The sequence below is a fragment of the Stegodyphus dumicola genome, chromosome 2 (assembly GCF_044657685.1).
Source record: "Stegodyphus dumicola isolate Sdum_Otavi_A_Nest chromosome 2, ASM4465768v1".
In the NCBI taxonomy this organism is placed as follows: domain Eukaryota; kingdom Metazoa; phylum Arthropoda; class Arachnida; order Araneae; family Eresidae; genus Stegodyphus; species Stegodyphus dumicola.
Window position 1 is genome coordinate 272,123,101 of NC_140769.1, and position 26,716 is coordinate 272,149,816.

At 32.9% G+C, this 26,716-nt stretch overlaps 1 protein-coding gene across 2 annotated transcripts in view; it reads right to left on the minus strand.

Moving 5' to 3' along the window:
- The window catches only part of LOC118192998 (uncharacterized), a 263,491-nt gene that overhangs the window by 98,329 nt on the left and 138,446 nt on the right, over positions 1–26,716 (minus strand). For both annotated transcript variants that reach the window (XM_085812154.1, XM_035364028.2), the window contains exons 10-15: positions 21,287–21,368; positions 16,122–16,266; positions 14,701–14,763; positions 4,585–4,761; positions 2,036–2,101; positions 41–118 (exon numbers count right to left, since the gene is read on the minus strand). In XM_085812154.1, the coding sequence (XP_085668280.1) occupies positions 41–118; positions 2,036–2,101; positions 4,585–4,761; positions 14,701–14,763; positions 16,122–16,266; positions 21,287–21,368 (611 nt within the window). The remainder of the gene's footprint in view (positions 1–40; positions 119–2,035; positions 2,102–4,584; positions 4,762–14,700; positions 14,764–16,121; positions 16,267–21,286; positions 21,369–26,716) is intronic.

Sequence of the window (26,716 nt, forward strand, 5' to 3'; positions counted from 1 at the left end):
TAGAAAGGTAGGATTTAAATGAGCAATTTTAAGTACTCACAGCCCATTCCGCAAGGAACTGTTTTCCCAGCTCGTCTGCTTCCGATACAGGCATGGAAGTATTGTAGTCCCGAGCAATCTGCAATAAAAATAAATAAATTCAATAAAAATAAATATATGAATAATATCTATAGTTGGAATAAATTTACAAAACTAGTCGTACAGAGGCTGTTCACACATTTTTTAGACGATGCATATTGTATTCACAAAACTAAATTACATAAAATTGTGTTTTAAATGTTCTATTTGACATTCCTTATTCTGAACTATCTTTCGACACCGCAATTTCCAGGATAATAATGCCTTTTGAAGTCACAGAAGAGATATTCTATACCATTCCTCCCGAACAACTTTCCAGAGTCCTGTTAAGGTTTGGGGACAACGTTTGGATAATGCAGCTTTTAAAAACCCGAAAGCACAAAAATCCATAGGTGACACATAGGGAGATTTAGTAGTGATATCAGTGAAAGGTATGGCCTTGATAAAAGTTTTTTGTTCCATTTCTTTTAGGAAATTGACAGTGGATTTTGATGTGTGACTGCTAGCTTTGTCCTGATGAAGTCTCACAGGCACTGTGGGTAAAGCGATGGTATTTCATTCAGAAAAATTGGCGATAAAATATGTTCCTGATAGTATTTGGAGTTAATCTTGACAGTTTTTGCACTCTCTGTATTTTTTAACTTGCCATTATAAGAAAAACCAGCAACAATCATGAATCCCTTAGAAAAACTTTCTTTCGATTCTTTTAACCATGTACTTAAAATTTTTTCTCTCCTTTTGGCTCTTTTTTGCTACAATCATTTAAATACACGCATGCTTCATCTATTGTGACAATTGTTTTCCATTTTTCTTTGGATAAGTGTTTCTCGTATAGAATTCTGCAACGTGTCCTGAGTTTAGCGATATGCTTTGGAAGAAGACGATGCACATTGCGTTTTTTCGCTTTCTTAAGATTTAAATCAACGTTTATCATTTTGTTTACAGTGGACACCGAGCATTTTAATGATTTTGCAACTGTCCTTTGACTAGGGGGATTTTCTTTTAACATTAAACAACGTACCTTTGCAATAGTCGAAGATGTCCGTTTCCTTGGATACTTGTTTGGAATTTTTGTTCCACTTGAGGCTCCAGTTTGACGTTTTTTTCCCCCTTTCTTGTTGACGATATTATCTATCGACGCTTTAGATATCACAAAACCATGACTCTCACATCGTTTTTGGATAACGGAGTATGCATATTTCTCTTCGCAAAGAGCGTTAATGTAGCCTTGGAACCACTGCTTTGTTAAATTCGCCATTTTGAATAAAAACAAAACTTTCAAGCCACAGACGATAATTTTGACTTTTAAAACCATAGTACAATTGCAATTACTTCTTTTGCAGGAAACGATTTTTTATTACCGCTTATCAAAATCGTCTAAAAAATGTGCGCACAGCCTCTGTACATTTTTTGGCTTCCAGGATAAGCCTTCAGCCGCGAATAAACAGAAAATTAAAATCCTTAAACCAGAAAGAATATTTCATTCACCTTTTAGGCTTCGTTTAGACAGTAGTATAAATGTCATAACTGAGCTTTGTTGCTAGGTAACCAGATCTTGTTACGCAACAAAAACTGGTTTAGGATTTTTGGTATGAAGTTCGAAGTTTTCAACCTTATGCCTACTTGGTATAAGAGTCGACGAATCACAGCGAATGCGCAAAACCGAAAAAGCTATAGACACATCCACGCATGCGGAAGTTTAGCTTCTCTAATTGGCTACAACTTAGACTTTGTATCGCAAGTGTGAACGAAACTCTCGCATTTTAAGCCTTATGACTATAACTCTATGACATTTATACCACCGTCTGAACGGAGCTTTACATTCCCTCTTCCCCCCAAAAAAGTGTTTCACTTCGGTGATCAATATTTACATATAAAGCATGAATGAAAACTCTTATATTTTGCGAAATATTAATATAATAAATATTAAATTTGAAAAAATGAGTTCAAAGCTTACTTTAATATCTTCTTTCCAAAACCGAGATGTTTTTGACATGCTTAGTCTCGGAGCGACTTCTTTGATCTGCAGAGTTATACATATATACAAATATTATTTATACGAAGCTGCAAATGTATACAACAAATTACATATATATATATGCAAGATACAAAACATAAAAAGCAACTATTAACAAAATAACTAATTTAATTGACAACAGATTTTTAATTCCTAATTTTAATTTAAATAGAACCCCCTTCAAAGGATCTGCACCGCGCCTTTTGCGTCATTAGTTCTGCAGTAATCCGCAATGCTGTAAGCTCTTGCCCAATCGCTCTAAAGAAAATCTCCCGAGCTTATGTATACGCCTGCTAAAGTACGCAGTCACTCTTTGATTTCTGCTTGAGTAACCAAGGTCTCTTCGCCCAGCTGTATCTGTTATTATTTGAACTAAAATACTCTTAAAATGTGATGTGTATATAAAAATTTGATGAGCTTAGAGCACCTCTAGTATTGTACCAGTCAGGAAAATATGTACTATGAAATTAGTCGTCCAGGAATAAAATGACATTTTAACTATCCAGTAATTTATCAGTTCCAGAGCTCCAGTCATTTATGCAACAGTTTCAAGTTAGCTTCATTCACGTTCTTCGTTTCAATTTAGCTTCAGTGCATAGCTTATATACGCTATTCGTGTATAAGCTATGTACCTCTCTGTTATCATCCCAACCGCGACTGCTAAGTAATGCATTTCAACATCTAGTCCAGGGATGTCAAACTCATAGGTGCACTTGGGCCAAACAAATAAGGCTTAACTTTAGGCGGGCCGCAAAGAAAAAAAAAAAAAAAAATCAATATTCATAGAAACGTAGATTTATTTCGAATAATACAATAATAAACATATATATATATTTATATAGAAAAGAACAAGAAAAATTTAATGTTTACGTCCTGATATTTGACATCTCTTCTCTGCTATTATCTTTCCTATTTCGGGAGAAATTTTGTTTGCAGTGATAACTTTCAACGCTGACCCAAGGTGAGCATCATTAATACGGTTTCTAATAGGAGACTTATTACCTTTCATGACTGAAAATAACTGCTCGCACCGATAAGTGCTACCAAACACGGAAATAATTTCATATGCGAATTTTCGAGTATTTTCAAACCTGGCTGGTAAATATTTGTAAAATTCAGGCACGCCCACTTCAATGAATTTTGCTTTCAAATTTGAGTTGCATTGAATCTCGATCAGCTCCATTTGCATATGGCTGGGTACTGAGTCAATACTTATTGAGAAAATCGAAGAAAACAAAAAAAAAAAAAAAAAAAAAATTGTCTTCGGGGGAACTAAAATCATTAAACCTCGTTTCAAATTCAGTTGTTAAATTTGCAATTTTTTCTGCGTATTTTTGATACGAACAAGTATCATCTAAACTTGATTTGTTCATGCTGCACGTCGGGAAGTGCGTCAAATCTTAATTTTTAAGTTGGTTTTCCCAAAGAACTAGTTGACATTTGAATGCTTTAATTATGTCAAACATGTTCTTAATGATATGATCTTTTCCTATCGTACAAAACTATGATTGGAAAACTGAGACCATGAGTTCGGCTATCGGGGGATGGTACAAGTTCTGAGTGCACGTGTCCCCCAAAAGCCGAAGATAGCTGAACGCAAGCTACTCACACGCATTTGTAATTTAAGTAGTGTGTGTGTGTCATCTCGCTGTGAGTAATCTAACAACACTGAATAAATTATCGTTAATTACTTAGCAGTAAACATTTCATTGTTTTCTTCGTCGATAAGTTATTTTATTTTTATATATTATTATTTGCCTATATATTGGCCGAGCCGCAAAAATATTTGTTGTGGGCAACATGCGGCCCGCGGGCCGCGAGTTTGACATCCTTGGTTTATTATAAAAGTGTAAATCACTTTTCATATTGATGCCACCAAATATTAGAGACCTGCATTATATTCAAAGAAATTAAATAATGAAGAATTTGCATAAATGATTGTATGTTTCTGGCATTGTGAAGAAACATCGATACCTAAAGACATCAAATTTTGAATAACTCGAATATGGGGATCTGGAAGTCCAAATTTGGAATTTGTTTTATTATATATTTTCTAGAACGTTAACGAAATTTTGATTAACAAACTCAACTACTTCAAAGCGAAAAATGGAAACACTGTAAGGAAAAAATAACGTTTTTTTATCTCCAACGCGCGAGACTGCGTATCGGAAATTCTAAAGATATGCCCATTTTTAAATTATTTTGCGATATTGCTGTTGAATTGAATTTTATGGTTTAAGTGCGAAGAACGTCATATTTAATAAATAAAGGTAATTCACAAAACGTTAAAAAAACGTCCCTTTGGGCGTAATGTAAAATATGAATTCTTTCAGATTTTTTATTTACTTTTAATTAATTAATTTATTTATTTATTTATTTATTTTATTCAAGCAGATTTAATTTATTAGACGGCTGAAAACGTCTAATGAATAACGCAGTTACAGAGTTCCCTCAATATAGCGGAAAAAGGAATGTTCCTCTTACTTTACCTTAAGTACGACAACTGCTGATAAGAATATGCAGACGATGTTGACTAGTGCCAGAGCTAGAGAAACTAAACCTAAGATAACGCACTCCCTATCCATTTCTGTAAAGTAGTTGACTTCATACGCTTCAGGAGGTACAAGAGAAGGTTTCAGCAGGTGAGTTACTCCTTCAACGCGTACCTGTCGCAAAACAATAATAAACAGAATTAAAGTCATATTATATCTTTCTTCGGAAGATACACATATCCACAGTAATAGTAAATTGCCTCAGCATTAATAGTCTTCCAAACAGAAAAAAGTAAAGATCTTATGTAAAATATGTAAATATTTACTTCTGTATAATATCCGTGAGGGCTAATATAATGAAATGCTTAATTAAGGGCTTGGCTGAGAAACTCAAAAAATTTCAGTCCTAGTTATAAAGAAGATTGGTAACTGCTAAAGTACCGATGATATATATTTTAGCGATAATGGCAGATGACCAGGAATTTAAGCCACATTAGAAGATTAATTATGAACGAAAATCTATAAATTGGCGACTCAAGCTGGAAGGCTAAGCTTTAAGAGCATATATGCTCGCAGAGTTCATTAAAAACCACATATCTTCTATGGTTCTTATAAACTGAGGCTGCAGATTTACGCTTTGAATAATTCATCAAATATAATACTTGAAATAATTTTAAATGAATGCAGACTTCTACTGCAAATTATGAAAAGAAACCAGACAAAAGCTTCTAAGCAAAAATATTATTTATTCTTATTTTATGTTTTAAGTTATTAGATGTGTCCATATCGTAGCAAACCATTAAATCTTATATTTACATATTCAAAGATTTTGTTGAGACTATATAAGGGACAGAATTATATTTTAAATTCAATTATCATAAAAGGCAGATAATAGGATGTTCGTTTTTTTTTTTCCTCAAGCATAATGTAGAAGGAAGATACAATAATGATTTTCTAGATGGTAATGTACCATGCAACATGAATACCTGTCACACACACACAAAAAAAAAAAAAAAAAAAAAAAAAAAGGGACAGTTCTACATCTACCTTTTTAATGCGCCTATTGACTAAATTTAAGGGGACTTATACACCTTAAAACCCGAAAGATCTTCGAATATGTGGCTGTTGCAAGAATGGGGGTAACTTATTTATTTTAAAAGCAGTTACTTCCAGCGTTTTACAGCTGACTACATAATATAGCTGCTTTCTGAAATAGTCATCAGAAAGTTTTTAATGCCACGAATATTTTTATACTTTAATCGGCTTTGCGACAAAATGTTTTGTCATGTTTCCACCTTGCGCGCACAGTTTAAGACATTCTGTTGCATAATTTAATTCCATGTTTAATATATAGCTTTTATAATATTTGGAAACTACTGTGAACCACAAATTCTCGGAATTTCATGTTAAATTTTTATTTTATTTGAAGTTGAGTTTATAAAAATGTATTTTATTAAAAAATCTGTAATGTTTTCGTGTATACATTTTTTTAATATTAAAACATTCATCAGATTTTTGGTTCAGTTAGAAAATAGCGCCCATATAAAGAATTCTATCCAATTTCAAGTATGTACCATGAGCCATTTTTTTGAAATATCGTGAGCGCAAGGTGGAAACATAACGAAACATTTTGTTACAAAGCGGATAAAATTACAAAAATATTTGTGGCAACACAAACTTTCTGGTTACTAGTTCCCAAAGCAGCTATATTATGTAGTCAACTGTAAAAAGTTGGAAGTAATTGCTTTTAAAATAAATAAAATATCACAACTCTTGTAATAGTCACATATTCGAAGATCATAAGGGGTTTAAAGTGTATAAGCCCCCTTAACTTGTGCTTTTTCATATCTGGAAAGCTCCATTTAAGATATATATTATCCCAGAAATATCAGGGGTAAGTGGTAGCCGAGGTAGAAGATAGGACAAGAAGCAAGAGGGATTAATTTGAAGCGTTTATTGGACATAAATACAAATGGTATACGACAGCTTGAATGTTACAACAGATGCTCGAAGTCTGCACCATCAGACACAAAACATGCCTGACACCGGACCATTTGAACGCCGCGAATTATTGAATCTTTCTGGAGCAGGTTCTTCCCGATTTGCTTGAACAATGTTCAACAAAATGTGAGGCGCAACATGGGATTCCAACATGATGGGTACCCTGCTCATTTTGGACTTGATGTTCGGAGCCATTTGAACAGATCATTCCCGCGTCGATGGATTGGGCGTGGTGGACTCGTTCCGGCCCCCACGCTCACCGGATTTATCAAGCCTTGATTTCTTTTTGTGGGAAGCCATCAAAAGCGTCGTACATCACGATGCTGTTGTGTGTGAAATGCATCTGACGGCAAGACTCACCTGCGAAGCTGCTACAATCAAAGAAACTGCCGGTGGGTTTGAACATGTCCGGCAATAAATGGTGCATCGGTTTCAGGCAACGATCATATTCGTAGCGGTGACAGCGAACAGGTAGGTCGTATCGCAGTTTTCTCTTTCATTCTTGACTTGAACTGACCCAGTCCCGTAAGAGGTCAATAATTATATTACTACTCTTTGATTAGTTACTTGCGGGTAAAATGCCCTTATATAGGACACCTCGAGACTAATCTGATGAAGATGACAACCTTAGTGAAAGAGATTCCTTAAGCTCCTTTTATTCGAACAAGACGTTACCACTTAGGAAAGAGGACTTTGTGGTTAAAGATGAAGAAAGGTAAAGCGAAGAAGGCCAAAACGATGGATATGGATACAGGATCAGCGCAGAAGCAGACTGAACAAGGATAACGGAAATGAAGACAACCTCATTAAGAACAGAAAGAAAGGCAGAGATATATAGAAAATAATCTTCAAAGTTCGTGGAGTTGATGCAATGCTCGAAGTCATAAAGGCTTCTACCCCTGAGCAATTACTGAAAACTAACCCACAGAACTCTGGACAAGTCACTACCGAAAAAGGACTGATTCCTGAGAAAAAAAGTGAAGAAGCAAAGCAACCGAAGTTAAAAAATGGATTTCCCCGAAGAAGACTGCCAAAAATAAACAGATTGAAGAACCGATGCAGATTTACAAGGAAAGTAGATTCCAAGTCCTTGAAACGGCAGCTAATGCAGACGAAGGAGGAACAAGTTACGAAGAAACGCCCTCACCAATTGTATTGCAGCAGAAAACTCCGGATTGATTGAAAGTACATGAACTGTTTGTATAAGTGTGTGAGGACGAATTTGAAACTGAAATAAAGGTTACTTCTATCTACGTCAACGTGAAGAACAAAGACGACTACAAGAATGCTACGAAAATACTTCAGGAACGAAGTATTCGCTATCACTCCTTCCAGCTGCAGAGCGAAAAATCGCTTTGAGTGGTAATAAAGAATTTACCAAATGCTGTAACTAAAGAAGCAATTCTACAGGACCTGGAAAAAAGGAAATTTCCTGCGATGAAGGTGAAACAGTTTCGAAGAAGTCGCAAGAATAATTTTGAGAAGCTTCCCATATTCTTAGTGGAATTGAAGAAGACGGCGGCGGGTTTTGCGATGCACCAGCTCAATAGTATGTTCGGACTGAACATAAAAATTGAAAAATTCGTACCGAAAAAGAGACCTCTGCAGTGCTACCGGTGCCAGGAATATGGGCATTCCCAGCACCTCTGCTCAAATCCTGAACGGTGTTATAAGTGGGGGAAATCCCACATAAGTAAGGCTATGCCCGTTAAAAGATGAAGAGAAGCCCACCTGTATTTTCTGTATTGAAGCACATGTGAGTTCTTATCGAGGTTGTTCGGCGTATAAAAAACGTTTCTACAGGAAGAGAACTATGCCAAAATAGAAGATGCTAGTACCAACTCCAGCAGATTTTCCCCAGCTGACCATTTCTGATGCAAAAGCGGAAAAGAAAGATTTTTAGTTATCTTAAAGAGAGAACGAAGAAGGAGCGAAGAAGCGAATTCAGCCTCCTCCCGAAGAGATGTCGGAAGCAATGTCTTGGCTGCAAGATAAGAAGATTAAAAATTTCTTAAGTACATTCATCGCAAGTATAGAGAAGATACGTGCAGCTGTAACTAAAGAAGATACACTGCGGAGAAGTTTGCTGCAGGTTTCCGAGCTTCCTTAACTCTGATGAAGTTTGCAGAAATTGAAGATTAGACTTTGGACTTTGGAAATGCCAGTTATCTCAATCTGAACATCCATATTCAAGAAGTTCCTCTCGGGGTCAGTACTTGGGTGGGTGACCAACCACGTGACTGGCTCCGACGAACCATCACTCCATCTCAGTGAAGAGAATTCACAGCTCGAGCGGCATCCAATGAGGACTTACCAAATGCTTCTCCAGATTTATTCAATAATCTCAAACTACGTACACTAAGTACATGACTAGCTAAGTACCTGGCTTATACGGCGCGGCGTTAATCGCCTTTTTCAAAATTACCTACCGACGCCTTAGGGTAATTCCCAAACGAGATAGTTAAAGCAGTAATTGCTGCTATATGCTGCCCTAACCAGTCAATTGATCTGATCAGGCATATTTGGCGTCTGATGGTGCAGACTTCAATCATCTGTTGTGACATTCAAGCTGTCGTACACCATTTGTATTCATGTCCAATAAATGTTTCAAATTAATTCCTTCTGTTTCTTTTCCCATCTTCTACATCTGCTACCACTTACTCCTGACATTTCCGGGCATGGGTTCCTATGCAATTCTTAATCCTTATGATATGCGCTACCTCCCCTGTAAGTTCGTCGCAACATTTCCGGTACACTCTGTGTAGCACTGTTCTAACAAAGGCATTTTGATACAAAATCGGAATTTTTATGAAATAACATGCGGATTCTTTTTTTCCATATTTCAAATGTACTGCTCAAATTCTGCCAAAGTGTCAGCTTTCGTAAAAATTGCACGAGTAGTTGTTAAAAACTCAGCTCTCAAAATGTTACCTCCAAACCAAATTGAATTTGTTATACATTATATTTATTAATATATCTTTTTTTTTTATTAACTTTACTTGACTCCCTCTTTCGCTTTTCGAAAGTTATGTTCAATTCAAATGAAATTCGCAACTAACTTCTGATTTAATTTTAAGGGGACTCATACACCTTAAGCCCCTCATGATCTTCGAATATGTGACTATTGCAAGAATTGGGATATTTTATTTATTTTAAAAGCAATTACTTCCAACTTTTTACAGCTGACTTCATGATATAGCTGCTTTGGAAACTAGTAACCAGAAAGTTTGTGTTGCCACAAATATTTTTGTAATTTAGTCCTCTTTGTGACAAAATATTTCGCCATTTTTCCACCTTGCGCGCATGATATTTTAAAAATGGCTAATGGTACATACCTGAAATTGGATGGAATTCTTTATATGGGCACTATTTTCTAACTGAACCAACAATCTGATGAATGTTTTACTATTGAAAAATTTTATGGACGAAAACATTACAAATTTTTTTTAATAAAATACATTTTATAAACTCAACTCAAAAAAAAAAAAAATTAAAATTCAACACGAAATTTTTAGAATTTTAGGTTCACAGTAGTTTCCAGACGTTATAAAAGCTATATATTAAATATGGAATTAAATTATGAAACAGAATGTTTTAAACTGTGCGCGCAAGTTGGAAACATGACGAAAAATGTTGTCACAAAGCGGATTAAATTATAAAAATATTTCCGGCAACACAAACTTTCTGATGACTATTTGAGAAAGCAGCTATATTATGTAGTCAGCTGTAAAAAGTTGGTAGTAATTGCTTTTAAAATAAATAAGTTATCCGAATTCTTGCAACAGTCACCTATTCGAACATCTTATGGGTTTTAAGGTGTATGAGTCCCCTTAAATTTGCATTTTTAGTAATTTTTGTAAATTTTTCGAAAAACGTTTTGAAACATGACCTGTAAAATTTTTATTATCACCTTAAATTAGTTGTATTTCTAGGCATACCTGTAAAAAATTAGAGTTCCTTATTCAAAATTTTCATAGATATATGTGATTTTATTTATTGGCGCGTTTTGAAATTTGGTATATTTGTTATAAGCGATAATAACGACGAATGTGCTTTACGGACTTTGGTAAAATTATTTGAAAGAATGAACAATGAACCTTTTAAACTTTTTTTTCGCTTGAACACAGTGCAAAAAAGGGAAAGAAAATAGGTTACTACATAAATTAAGAATTTCATAAAGTGAATTATTCTGGGCGGAAACTGAGAAGAAGTACGCCGAGATAAATTTATAAATTTATCGTTAGGTTTCTCGCCGAATTTTACAAAATTTAATATTTAGGCATAATTTGAGCCTTAGCCTTTTAACTGTCATGCCCGAGATAATCTCGGGCACAGCACTGGTGTTCGAAAATGTCACGCCCGAGTATTACTCGGAGTGGGTTTTTTTTTTTTTTTTTTTTTTTTTTTTTGAGTGCATCGTATTGTTATACCCGAATATATATCGGGAGACGTTTATTTCGGCTTCATCTCTTTGTCAAACCCGACTGTATCTCGGGAAAAGTTAATGTGCGCTTATTTCAATAGATGACAGCACTTTACTGAAGATTTCAAAGGTTAGAGGTTATAAGTTCTTTCGTTCAAAATGCATGGGATCTTTTTGTTGTAAAATGGCGTCCAGTTCTTTGAAACGTTATATAGATGATTTAGATTCTTCAACCGAAGATGAAGGATGTGTGTTTGATGAGCAGTATTCATGATACTTCCATGGTCAGCCTCAAAAATAAAAAAATGGAGATATACTCAAGGCGAAGATTGTTTCTAATTGCAGTCTAACTATGGGTGGTGTAGATCGCTGTGATTAGGAAATATCCTTTCATCCAACAATCCGTTAAACGTCAGAAAAAATATTATAAAAAGATATTTTTACATTTACTAGACAAGGTACTTTGGAAATCATATTTACTCTATAAAAATGTAGTTGGGAAACATATTACATTTCTAGAATTTCGAATCCAAGTTGTAGAAGAGCTTTTACATAAATATAATGATGCAGCTTCTGGACAAAAGAATGTTGGCAGACCACCTACAATAGATAACCCTGCCCGTCTTACTGAACGACATTTCATATCCCATATTCCTCCTACTCCTGCGAAACGTGCGCCTACAAGACAGTGCAAAGTGTGTTGTTCGAGAAAGGATAAAAATGAGGAAAAGATAAGGAAGGAATCACGATTCTGGTGTAGTGATTGTGGAGTTGGTTTGTGCTTGGAAAAGTGTTTCCAGTTGTACCACACAAGACTGAATTACTGAACTACTAATAGGTATTCACTTATATTTACTTCTTTTTTAGAAAATAATAATTTTTTTTTCATTTTTAGAAAATAATGCTCCACTAGAAGCGAACTTTACAACTGCCATGTTGAGTGGCAGCCTCCTCAAGCAAATATGCAGTGGCTACAAAACTTTAAAAATTTTACCTATGTACTTCAAAATATCAATTTTTAACTACTTAAGAATATTTTATTTTGTACTAAACATTTGATTTTTGCAATAAAAAAATTTGACAATTTGTGTACCCAAATCATCAAAATAACTTGACAGTTAAAGGGTTAGAATCGGTATATGGAAACAATCAATATGTAATTCAGAAAAAGTCCGATTTTGTGTTAAAATTCCTACGTTAGATCAATGCTATATATAAATCTAATATATATCCTAAGTCCGCTTTTAAGACATGAAAAACGGAGCTTAAATTTCGTGAAAAATATCATTTTATTTTCTCCATTGATCACAACCTTAGTACTTAAATGGATAAATACATTCGTCGTAAGTTTCGATAAAATTCTATAAATAAGATTTCCAGATTTATTCATGAGAAGGAGAACGAAGATCTATATCATTTCTTATCAGTGCACTATTAAAAACATTACGAAGTATCTAAATGGCAGTTATTACTGTAAATGATAAGATATACTATTGTAAAATAATTTCGGAAGTAGGGAAATAGGCAATAAAACAAATGTGAAATTTTTGATGGATGTCAAATATCAAATAAGCTTCTGTCCTTTCATTTGATTTTCGAAAATTACATCGCTTACTCTAGTACCAAATTGTTAAAAGTACAGGTGAAATTTAACAATGATATTTAAATCATCAAAGTGATAATTGGTATCGATTACATCAATAAATTTAGGTAGCATGTTACGTACATCTTCAAGGGGAAGACAACTATCAGGGTATGTTGATCAAAACTCAATATGTAGTAATTTGATATAATAAGGCACGATTCATTTATATCAAAATTCTTTCAGAATAGCTAAACTCTACAATTACAGAAATTTTAATTATCAAATTACTATAGTGATAAAAATGGTCGTAAATATTGCACCTACATATTTTCTTTTAAAAAATTAATATAGGATATAAAATGTATTTATTTAATTAAATCATCCATTAAAATTATTTTTAAGAGCACATTAAATCTATATACGTAGCGTATTCGGAAACTAAGTACCGTTTCATTCTAGCGCCATCGCAGTGCTGTGGTAGGCGTCCCGCGCATGCGCACTAGTCTTTCTTGTTCACTGACTTTCAATTGTCGCCATTTTGGTTGCTCTATGTTGTGTTTTCAGTTTGCTGTGCACATTCAAAATGTTTCAGACAATTAGTTCTCCCGCTGCCTGAGAAATTCGTGCCGTGATTAAATTTTTGAACGCGAGGAATGTTAAACCGGTCGAAATTTATCGTCAAGTGACAGAAGTTTACGGTGAGTACGCGATAAGTGATGGAAAGGTGAGAAAGTGGGTAAGAATGTTTAATGCAGGTCGAACAAATGTCCACGCCGAGGCTCGGGGTGGTCGGCCTTCTGTTGTCACCGATGATTTGGAAAGGAAAGTTGATGAAGCAATTCATGACAACAGACGCTTCACAATGCTTATCTTTCAGAGGCATTTCCACAAATTTCACGTACTGTTTTGTTCGAAATTGTGTCTGACCGCTTGAATTATCGCAAACTTTGTTCCCGGTGGGTTCCAAAAATGCTCACTGATGTTCACAAAACAAAGCGACTTGGTAGTGCTCTGACATTTCTCACGCGCTACAGTGATGAGGGAGAAAACGTTTTAAACCGAATTGTGACAGGTGATGAAACTTGGGTGTGTCATTTCACACCAGAATCGAAACAACAATCGATGGAGTGGAGACACACTCATTCTCCGAAAAAACAAAAGTTCGAAGTGACAAAGTCACCACAAAAAATCATGTGCACTGTCTTCTGGGATAGGAAAGGCGTTTTGCTTACTGAATTTCTTCCCAGAGGTGAAACCATTAATGCGGCACGATATTGTGAGACTTTAACAAAACTAAGGCGTGCCATTCAAAACAAACGAACAGGAATGCTCAGTACAGGAATTGTGTTGCTCCATGACAATGCTCGGCTCCATACTGCTGGTGTCACTCAATCGTTAATTCGACAGTTTCATTGGGAGCAGTTCGATCACCCGCCGTACAGCCCGGACTTGGCGCCGTCCTACTATCACTTGTTCCTGCACATGCAGCGCGAGCTTGGTGGCAAGCGCTTTGGATCTGACGATGACACGAAAAATGCTGTGGAGTCGTGGTTATCGAAACTATCGGGAAGTTTCTTTGACGATGGTATACAAAAACTGGTCACCCGCTATGACAAGTGTTTGATCATTGGCGGAAACTATGTTGAAAAATAGTTTAAAACATGTATTTTCATGTAAAAATAAAATTGGATTCGAAAAAATTGTTTTAATATTTTTTTTTTTTTTTTCAAAACGGTACTTAGTTTCCGAATACGCCTCGTATTCCGAATTAATATCCAATTTTCTATATGAAAACATTAAAATGCAGTTTACTCTTCAGATATAGTAAAAAAACATAGTTTCTATTTTGAAAAAACTTTAATGATAAAAAAATTCATTAATATCTCATTTTTATCTGATGACAATGAGAAAGAAATTAATTAATAACAATTATTAGCGCACCAAATGTCATAAATATGCTATTGAAATTTATAAAATATCGCATACTGCATATTTAAAAAGAAAAAAAAAAAAAAAAAAAAAAGAAAAGAGAGGAAAAAGAAATACAACAGAATAACAGAAACAGCTATAACAAAAATATTGATCAGACAGAGTTAAAGCGTACAAACTGATACTGTTCTTCTTGAGCACGAAGTGTTTTAATGGTTGCCATTCCCCACAATAAACCCTGAAAGAGAAAAGAAAAGATAAATATTTACTCTAAATTCCAAATATTTATGTTTCTCAATTAAAAAAAAAAAGTAAATACTCTAAGAAAATGATGCTGCTTGATAAAAAAAAACAACACTGCATTGGAAGATAATGTTTTCAAATTAAACCTAAAACATTAAAAATTATTTGACTTATAAAAATCTCATTATGGATTTAATTATGAAATATTTATCAGCATGTTTTATGTAAAATATGATCATGGAAGGAATTGCAAAATAATTGCTTTATTAAAATATTGGTTTAGAAAATAAAATATTTAAACAGATTCTAATTTTTCATTTTATCGTTTGCAAATTAAGAGCTAAATAAGTAATATAAAAAAAATTTTTTTGAAGTCAATTCCTATTTAGGTCAAAAAAAATTTAAAAATACGAAAAAAAAATTTTAAATGCAAAAAAGTTTTTTAATTTAAAATTTTTAATATGTGAAAAAACTGTATTAACATCAAGCATCATCCTCTGCAAGTTTAAAAAAAAAGTATTTGAATTTGAGTGGATGAATAAAAAGTATTTGACTAACAATTGAACACTAATTAATTAAATCAAAAATTTGTCAACAAAGAAAAATTTTTTTTAAATTAAAACAAAAAAAATTAATTAAAAATTTTAAACATTTTTAATATATGAAAAAACTGTATTAACATCAAGTGTCCTACCCTACAAGTTTAAAAAAATATATTTGAATTTGAGTGGATGAATAAAAAGTATTTTATTAACGATTGAAAACTAATTAATTAATAATTAATTAAATAAAAAAATTGTCAACAAAGAAAATTTTTTTAAATCCAAAAAAATATTTTAGTATTAACATCAAGTGTCATCCACTACAAGTTTAAAAAAGTGTATTTGAACTTGAGTGGATGAATGAAAAGTATTTTATTAATGACTGAAAATTTGAACAAAATATAGGAGTGTGAGCTAATAGTAGGAATTTAAAAAGGCCAGCTATAAGCAACAAGAACTGGAGTAACGTAAATAAATTCTCATAACTATATTTTCGAAGATTATACACAGATTCCTCTTCTGCAGCGATGTGAGTAAAAATGACGAAAACAAAAACATATGCCTACGTACAGGAAACATATTGTCTAATATATAACCAAAATATCACCTGTTTCATAGAACTGTATGATCTAATGAACTAACTGAACCAGTATAGTATAAATACATCTGTAGGAAACTTATAGGATTTTCTGAGTGTCCTAAGATCTTCTTATGAAGTGACAGAGTATACACTTTGAAATATAGCTTAATCATTATCATGGAAAGAGATCAAAAACACTGCGAAAAGTAAATCATTAACGGGAATACTCACAGCGTTCACAGCAGGTGGCAACAGCGAAGCAGAGATGGCTACTCCCACCAGAGATCCTGCATTTCCGGCTAGCACAGATAACGCTACACCAGCACCCGAAGGAAGTGCAATAAATATGCCTATCCATAAACTTCTTTCTACACCCCTGAAAAAATAATTAGATAATAATGTGCACTTCTAATGCAGACATAAATAAAAGACTCTTTTCCTCCAAAAAAAACTAAAAAACTGCTTTAAAATGAATTCTGAAGAGAATTTTTCGTGGAGTCTATACGAACGTATGTACGTACGTACGTGCGTGTGTACGTACGTATCTCGCATAATTCAAAAGGAGTAGCCTCAGAACGTTGAAATTTTTGTACATAAGACTACTATAACATGTAGATGTGCACATCGTATTTTGGTTTCAATCGGCCGCGCCAAACGTATATAAATATATTTATAAATATATCCACTCTGTTACCCGGCTGAGTGATCTCAGTTTCTTTACTCTTATATGTTTGTAAATTGTAAATTTTTTGCTGTAAAAATGATTGAATTATGTTGTTTCTATCTTCCGGTTAAGGGTTTTATGCCTTTAGTAAATCTGTATGCAATATTTTTAGAATTATCAACAATTTTAAAGTTGTTTAAGTGCCGCTAAGCCTAATTTGATGGCGGCCATTGCTCTTGTTTACATTTGAAACAGCTGAGTAGCGGATTTGTTGCCAATCTAGAGAAACATAACTTCGCAACAACAAAGATAACGCCTTCATTTATTATTTAAATCATGCTTAATCCTTTCTAGAATTTTTTCGAGGAAATAAGCGTTTCAGATTTACTTCGTAATTTTTAATACAGATATTTTGAGTTTTTATGTATTTCTGCCTTGTCGCGAAGTGAAAACTGAAGTAATTGAATGAGAAATACTCAATCGTCTGTGAAAAACTGTTTCTTTTTTGTTTTGTTTTCTTAATTTCTTTTATACATCGTTCTAGCTTTATTATAGTATCTGTATAGGACATGTGGCAACGATTAGATAATTCTTTAAATGATATAAATTTTGTGCATTCTGAGTTATAATATGAACGAAATATAAGACTGTTAAGTAAACCTAACGCCAGAGTGTCGCTATGGTAAGCAAAGTGAATTTTAAAGAATGCATTTATTCTATTGTGGTTTATGCGCTGTCGGCGAAGTAGGTTTAATTCAATCTAATAAGTTTAAATGAAATGCAAGAAAAAATGCGTATAATTTAATATTCCGTACAAGGACGTCATGTGGTGTACACATCAGATTTTTAGTCCAAAGAAACAATTTGCCCAGAAGGACTATTAATTTCGTTTTCGTATCGTCCGTTGGTTCACGAAAAATGTCGGTTCACTTTTCAAATCGTTTCCACAAAATATTATTGCCGTGCATTATATTTAAAGAAATTAAATTATGAAGAACCCGCATATTTGTTAGAGCCATCAAATTTTGAATAACGTAAGTATTCACCCGAATATGGGCATCTGCAGGTCTAAATTTCGAATCTGGAATTTGTTTTATTATCTATTTCATATTTTGTAAAAATTGAACGAATTTTTGATAAACAAACTCAAAAAGATTTCAAAGCGAGCAAATGGCAACACTGTAAAGGAAAAAAAAAAAAAAAATTTATCTCCAGCGCGCGGAACTGTGTATCGGAAAACCTAAAGATATGCTCATTTTAAAATTATTTTGCGACATTGCTATTGAACTGAATTTTATGGCTTAAGTTCAAAGAACGTGATATTTAATAAATAAAGGTAACACACAAAACGTTAAAAAAACGCCCCTTTGGACATAATTTAAAATCTGAAACCTTTCATACTTTTTTTTAATATTTTTTTATATGTACAGTACAAATTCCGTAATCCGGACTTGTCGGGACTTCGCCGATTCCGGATTAGGGGTTTTTCCAGATTATAGATCATCAGTTTAAATCCGGTACGATAGCATGCAGAAATTATACAATTAAAAATATGAAATCGTAATTTATGAAATAAAGAACAATTATGATCTAAAGGGTATCAAAATTTACAAAAAAAAAAAAGGTTAATATTTATTTGTTTACTTTATTAAACATTTCTTTAAATATAAGTTGTTTAAGATGCTTCCACAAAAAATTCAAAGAGTTCCTTTTTCTTGTGTTATATATAGTGGACTTCCCAATGCCATACTTCTCGCATAATTTTGAGACGGATAGGCCTTTATCCATTTTTTGCAGCAATTCCACTTTTTGTTTAATGGACATCGAAACATGCTTTCGTTTTGTAGATCCAGAATTAGAAACTCTTTTTGACATAATTGAAAGTTCAAGCTTAATTTTTATGAAATTACTTTAACAGTCTGCAAAAAATAATAAGCCGGTTCCAATTAGAAGATTAAGGAACAGCGTAATCTGCAACATTAATTGAAATGCCTTAGATAGTTTTAGCCTAGCTTATACCGTCCGTTATACATTAACTGCGCATGCGAAAACGCATTAAGTGCATAAAGTTTGTAGCTTTATGTCCAGATTATAGATCATTCCGGATTATGGACGACCGGATTATAGACTTTGTACTATATATATATATTTAATTACTTGAAAGTAGGAACGACGCCACTTTTTTTCTCCAGCGCGCGAGACTGTGTATCGGAAATTCTAAAGATACGCTTATTTTAAAATTATTTCGCGATGTTGAACTGAATTTTGTGGTTTACGTGAGAGGAACGTGATACTTAATAAATAAAGGTGACACACAAAACGTTAAAATACCCCTTTGGGCATAATATAAAATCTGAAAGATTTCAGATTTTAAATTTGTTACTTATTTTTTAATTATTTATTTTTTAAATTTATTTTTGATTAAATGTTAAGCCTTTACTCACTGCGCTAGTTTATCTTTACTTTCAGAATGTTCATCTACTACTTAAGTACACAGGAAACCACAGAATGAGCAGCTGCTCCGACTGAAAGATTTCACCTTTTTATTCTCATTTAGTAGCTTTTATTTTTTAAAAAAATATTCTTTGAATACAAAATTTTGATATAGTTGTGATATAAATGTTATAAAGAATTTCTTACACGTTTACAAATAATTACGTGTAAAATACACTGTTACAAAGAATGTTACATGTTACAGAGGTTTTTTACTGTGAAGTATAAAATTTTGTTAAATGTACAACATAGACGACACCATAAAGGATTTTGAAGCTGCGTAAGTTTTGATAAATTAAAGCACTGTTGTGGAATATTTCACGAAGAGTAATGCAAAGTTGATGAGCAGAGTTGTTAGTGGATACTTTTTGACATAAGGTCTGAGATTCTGAGAAGATTATAATTTTCTGATTTTACAATTCTGAGTATTTTAAAAATTATGAGAAAATTAAACAATTTAGAAAAATTATTTAACAAAATCAAATAATGTTAATAAAATAAATATGAAACTAATAAAATAAAAAACTAAATACTAAGGAAAAGACGAAAATCTAAAAGCTTTCAGATTTTACATTACACACAAACGGACCTTTTTTTTAACCTTTTGTCTGTTACCTTTATTTAATAAACGTTCCTCGCACTTAAACCATAAAATTCAGTTCAAGAGCAATATCGCAATATAATTTTAAATTGAGCTTATCTTTAGAATTTCCGATACACAGTCTCACGAGCTGGAGGAAAAGAAAAGGTTTTTTTCTGTACAACGTTGCCATTGTTCGCTTTGAAATCGCTGAGTTTGTTAATCAAAAATTTGTTAAAGTGTTCGGTAGAAGATTACGTTATTCAAAATTAAATGGCTTTAGATACCGTTGTTTTATCACAATGCGAGAGACATACATACATACATACATACAGATTCTTCATTATTTAATTTCTTTAAATGTAACAATGTAAATATTAGGTGGCAACAATTTGAAAAGTGAACCGCCATTTAAAGTTTTCAACGCAAAATGGCACAATGAAATTAATAGCTCTTCTGGACTAATGCCCTTTGGGCTAATAAGAAACTAATATAATAAAAATAAAAAATAAAAAAAAATCTGAAATGTTTCAGATTTTAAATTACGTCCAAAGGGGCGTTTTTTTAACATTTTGTGTGTTACCTTACCTTTCTTTATTAAATATCATGTTCCTCGCACTTAAACCATAAGATCCAGTGCAACAGCAATATCGCAAAATAGTTTTAAAACGAGCATATCTTTAGAATTTCCGATACAGAGACTCACGCGCTGGAGATAAAAATGTTTTTTCTGCACAACGTTGCCATTGCTCGCTTTGAAATCCTTGAGTTTATTAATCAAAAATTCGTCAAAGTTTTAAAAAATAGGAAATCGATCATAAAACAAATTTCAAATTTCAAATTTGGTCTTCCACATGCTCATATTCGTTGGAGGATTACGTTATTCAAAATTCGATGACTCTATGTACCGTTATTTTATGACAATGTGAGAAATATACATACATTTACGCAGATTTTCATTATTATTTAATTTCTTCAAATATAATGCAGGACTCTAACATTTTATGGCAACAGTTTGAAAAGTGAACCGACATTTATCCGTCCGACGCAAAATGCCAAAACGAAAGTGATAGTCCTCCGGGACTCAAGTCCCTTTGGACTAAAAAGTAATAAAATAATATTACAAAAGTTAAACTATTATCATTAAAATCATTAGCCACTTTTTTGACTGCTACTTTCATCAGTAAACATGTAAGTTTTAGCCTAAGTTTATAACAGTTATTTTTAAGTTAAAGGTCCTTTCCTATCTCTCCTAATTTCAGCTAACAAATTCCTTACCAGAATGTGTTTTTAGAATCGCGTATAATGCAAATCAGCAAGAGTAGTATTCATGACGAAGTTCCACTGACTTCGAGAGAGAGAAGCAGAGTTTCTGACTAGCGCGCGTTAGCCTTTTGGCCACGTCTCTCTAAAGTCTTACAACGTTCGGCCGTACCCTTGATAGCTTCGTTAGTGGAATTAGACGAACTCTCTAAAAAGTAGGGGTAAAAATATTTCGATTTTTTTTCTCATCTATATATTATGTTTTGAAGATCTAATAAACAGTTACTTTCTGCTGCTTTTAGAATCATTTTTAGTGGGACTATTCTCCAACTTAGAAGTGTAACTAACTTTGTGACGGATAATTCCAAACTGAACTGGAAAGGTTACCACAATTACCTGCTAATCATCTCAGAATTAGGCCATTCCCTTCTTCCCCAGACACTGTTGATACCTTCGCTGGTGAGACCAAATATATAGCCTATAATGGACACAGAAAATAACAATATAAGCACATGCCTCCTGGAAATTTTTCTGAAGAAAATATTGCTAACAGTAAAATAATTATTAGCAGAACTTGAAACTATGAAGTTAGGAACTAAACTGAAAAAATTAAGTTGTTACTCAAAGATATAAAAGAAAATCCTTATGCGATATTATCAGCCTAAATAGAAACTAAAGAAGTAAGGAATTTCTATTTAGGCTTTCTTTTAATTTGATTAATTTTTTGATGATGTCAAAAATTTGATGATGTCAAAAAATTAATGAAATTTTTTAAAAAGGAAAAATTGATGATGTCAAAAAACAATCAAATTTTTTTAAAAAAGAAAAAATTGATGATGTCAAAAAATCAATCATATTAAAAAAAGAGAGAATTCATGATGTCAAAAAAAAAACAATCAAATTTTTTTTAAAAAAAGGAAAACATTGATGATGTCAAAAAATCAATCAAATTTTTTGATGATGTCAAACTTGTTAGAAAAAAAAAAGATCTGAATGTATAAGCAAACTTTACTACTTTTAAAATTACTAATCCTGGTAACAGATTTCAATTTAAAGCAGCAGGCGAATTTCATAATTCACAAAATTTTAAGAAATATTTTAAAACTGTTACGCTGCATTTTTCAGTAGAGGTTTTTCAAATAAACAATATTTTCAAGACAGCTGAAAATTATGAAAATTAAACCTCGGGAAATAATGAAGCGATTTTGATCCGAGTTGCTGTAATCGAATGCATTTCCGGGCCAAAAGACGCTGATACAGTTTAACATCGAAATCTTTATTTTTATCCTTTGCTCCTATTCCTTACTCCATCCAATGCTCCCATAGACATAACATTGGAAACACGGTCGAACACCCAAGTCTCAAAAACTGAAATAGAACGAAATGCGTTCATAGGCTTCTTCAGCCACCTAAATGCGAGGTACTGTGAAAGCGGTTTGAAATACCATCCAGCCGTTCCCGAGTTATTCGGATGTATATATGCAAAATACGTTTCTCGGCGAGAAACGACGATTTCTCAAATTTTAACCTTAAGGGGACTCATACACCTTAAAACCCATAAGATCTTCGAACATGTGACTGTAGCAAGAATTGGGATAACTTATTTATTTTAAAAGCAATTACTTCCAAACTTTTACAACTGACTACATAATATAGCTGCTTTCTGAAATAGTCATCAGAAAGTTTGTGTTGCCACAAATATTTTTATAATTGAATCCGCTCTGTGACAAAATTTTTCGTCGTGTTTCCACCTTGCGCACATAGCTTAAAACATTCTGTCGCATAATTTAATTCCATATTTAATATATAGGTTTTATAACATCTGGAAACTACCGTGAACCAAAAATTCTAAGTATTTCTTGTTAAAGTTTTATTTAATTAAAGTTGAATTTATCAAATGTATTTTATTAAAAAATATCTGTAATATTTTCGTGCATAAAATTTTTAGTCCAAAGGGATTTGAATCCCGAAGGACTATTAGTTTCGTTTTGGCATTTTGCGTCGGACTCATAAATGTCGGTTCACTTTTCAAACTGTTGCCACAAAATGTTAGAGTCCTGCATTATCTTTGAAGAAATTAAATAATGAAAAATCTGCATAAATGTATGTATATTTCTCGTATTGTGATATTTTCACAATATCATCGAATTTTGAATAACGTAATCCTCCAACGAATATGAGCATGTGGAAGACCAAATTTGAAATTTGAAATTTGTTTTATGATCGATTTCCTATTTTTTAAAACTTTGACGAATTTTTGATTAACAAACTCAAGGATTTCAAAGCGAGCAATGGCAACGTTGTGCAGAAAAAACATTTTTATCTCCAGCGCGTGAGTCTCTGTATCGGAAATTCTAAAGATATGCTCGTTTTAAAACTATTTTGCGATATTGCTGTTGCACTGGATCTTATGGTTTAAGTGCGAGGAAAATGATATTTAATAAAGAAAGGTAAGACACAAAATGTTAAAAAACGCCCCTTTGGATGTAATTTAAAATCTGAAACATTTCAGATTTTTTTTTTTTTTTTTTTTTTTTTAAGTACAAAGGGACAACTTGCCCTGCTGTACGACTATTAATTTCGTTTTGGCATTTTGCGTCGGACTCATAAATGTGGGTTCACTTTTCAAACTGTTGCCACAAAATGTTAGAGTCCTGCATTATATTTGAAGAAATTAAATAATGAAAAATCTGCATAAATGTATGTATATTTCTCGTATTGTGATAAAACAGCGGTACATAGAGTCATCGAATTTTGAATAACGTAATCCTCCAACGAATATGAGCATGTGGAAGACCAAATTTGAAATTTGAAATTTGTTTTATGATCGATTTCCTATTTTTTAAAACTTTGACGAATTTTTGATTAACAAACTCAAGGATTTCAAAGCGAGCAATGGCAACGTTGTGCAGAAAAAACATTTTTATCTCCAGCGCGTGAGTCTCTGTATCGGAAATTCTAAAGATATGCTCGTTTTAAAACTATTTTGCGATATTGCTGTTGCACTGGATCTTATGGTTTAAGTGCGAGGAACATGATATTTAATAAAGAAAGGTAACACACAAAATGTTAAAAAACGCCCCTTTGGACGTAATTTAAAATCTGAAACATTTCAGATTTTGTTTTTTTTTTTTTTTTAATATTAAAATATTCATCAGATTTTTGGTTCAGTTAAAAATAGTGCCCATATAAAGAATTCTATGAAATTTCAAGTATGTACCATTAGCATTTTTAAAATACCATGCGCGCAAGATGGAAATATGACGAAACATTTTGTCACAAAGCGGATTAAATTACAAAAATATTTGTGGCAACATAAACTTTCTGGTTACTAGTTTCCAAAGCAGCTATATTATGCAGTCAGCTGTAAAAAGTTCGAAGTATGTGCTTTTAAAATAAATAAAATATCCCAATTCCTGCAACAGTCACATAATTCGAAGATCGTAAGGGGTTTAAGGTGTACGAGACCCCTTAAGTGAAACATCTTTGACTTTCTGCGCTATTGTCTGAAGCATTTTCCTTCCAGAATTTGTGGAAACAGTTTAATCTTGCAATTTTTTAAATTTTTAGAATGAAAAAGATTTCGAAAAAGCTCATTCTTATAATTTTGTGTTATTTTTGTGTTTCTTTGCTAATTAATGTACTTTAATTAATCATAGATTTATCATGGTGCCAAAAATTTTAAATTTCATTTTTTCCTTCATGTTCGGGCAAATGAGAGAAAAATTATGCATGCACTTTTTGGTGTATTTTTAGACGCTTTTGAAATCTAACAGAGACTAATAAAATATTCATATTACTCCAAATTTTCAATTCATAGGTATTTAAATGTTCAGAAATATTTTGTTTGCATAACATACTGTCAATTAAAATGGAATACTTAGAATTGTTACAAAGGCATAAGAACAGTTTAAAATATACGAAATTTTAACATATAGTAATTACAAAGGCATGAGAAAAATATATTTATCTTAGAACTCAAGATAAGTTTTTTCAATTCAGAAAGCTTGTATTAAAAACAATATTTAAATTCCTTTTCGATTGTAATACCAACACTTGAAAGTTCAAAGCGTCTGAGTTTAAAATTTTTATCATGTGGGATTTTGGAATTAATTTACTATTTACAGAGGAATACTCCTATTAGTAATAATAAATTCGCACAGATTTAATCCATTAATACTTCTCACAACGAAGATTGACGTTTAAACTAGACGCATGTGTTCCATAATCCTCCTATTTACTCACATACTGCGCATTATGAAATGTTCTCCTAAAAACCAAGTACTTAATTTTATATTTAAAACAAAAAATTGCAGAAACAGCTTCCAGTCTAGCGTATTCGAGAGGTCCGTGGTTCGAGTCCCGATGAGAGCATTGTTCATTAATCTCTCCTGATTTCGAAATAATCTAATGACTCTACAGTGGCACCCGAACTGAAAAAGGTGGTGGCTGATGAATCTCTCCCACCTGTATTTAGCGATTGGGTCTCCTAATCGCCAGTCGCCCTTTAAAAGGGGGGAGTATACAGTCAAAAGTCTTTAATCCGGACGTCCATAATCCGGAATGATCTATAATCCGGACATCAAAGCTACAAACTTTCTGCGCATACGTAAACGCATAATGAGTATACGCACGCGCATTTAATGTATAAAGGACGGTATAAGCTAAGCTAAAATTATCTAATTATCTATTTCAATTAATGTTGCAAATTGCGTTGTTCCTTAATCTTCTAATAGAATCCGGCTCATTATTTTGTTGTAGACTGTTATAGCAATTTTATAAAAGTAAGCTTGAACTTTCGATTATGTCAAAAAGAATTTCCGATTCTTGAGCTGCCAAAGGATCTACAAAGCGAAAGCATGTTTCGATGTCCATCAAACGAAAAGTGGAATTGCTGCATAAAATGGATAAAGGCATATCATTTGTTTTTCTAACCATTCCGAAATCTGTTTATCAGTTTCACGCTGGTCTGCCGGGAGGGGAGGGACGTCGCGGCGCGCAATGAACTGGAAGTTGTTGATCTGTCAGCACTATCCTCATCTTCAGGGCAGATGTTTTTATTTTATCCGGCTTATAATTCCTTACTAAATGTAGTATTTCATCTCGATGTACTCCGTTATGATATGATTTAAATCAAATTCCTCGTCATTATAAATATCACGAATACACATCAAATAGTTTTCTGGTAGCAATTTTCTAATTCCGACTATGCGTAATGTATTCTTTACGCATGCGCGCGTTGAAAGAAATGTTTAATAAAATAAACAAATAAATATTAAGCTTTTTTTTTTTTTTTTTTTTTTTTTTTTTTTGTAAATTTTGATACCCTTTAGATCATAATTGCTCTTTATTCCATAAATTACGGTTTCATATTTTTAATTTTATAATTTCTGCATGCCATCTTACCAGATTTAAATTGATGATCTATAATTCGGAAAAACCGATAATCCGGAATCGCCGAAGTCCCGACGAGTCCGGATTAAAGACTTTTGACTGTATAAGGTATTTCTCCCGCCTTCTTAACATGCCTTAGTGGTGCAGTGGTCAGCACTCTCGGCGCGTATTCGATAGGTCCGTGGTTCGAGTCCCGGGGAGAACATTGCTCATTTTTCATCTCTCCTGCTTTTGAAATAACCTAATGACTCTACAAGCTTATCAACGTGTATTCATAGTTTGTTAAATTTTGAAGTTTCTGTGTCTCAAGCTAATGTAATGAAAAATAACATAATATTCAAAATAAGCATTTAATCATTATGAAATTTAAAGGACTGTAGCCACCATAGCAAAGTAGTTTTAATTGCTATACAAACGTGCTTAGAATGTTCC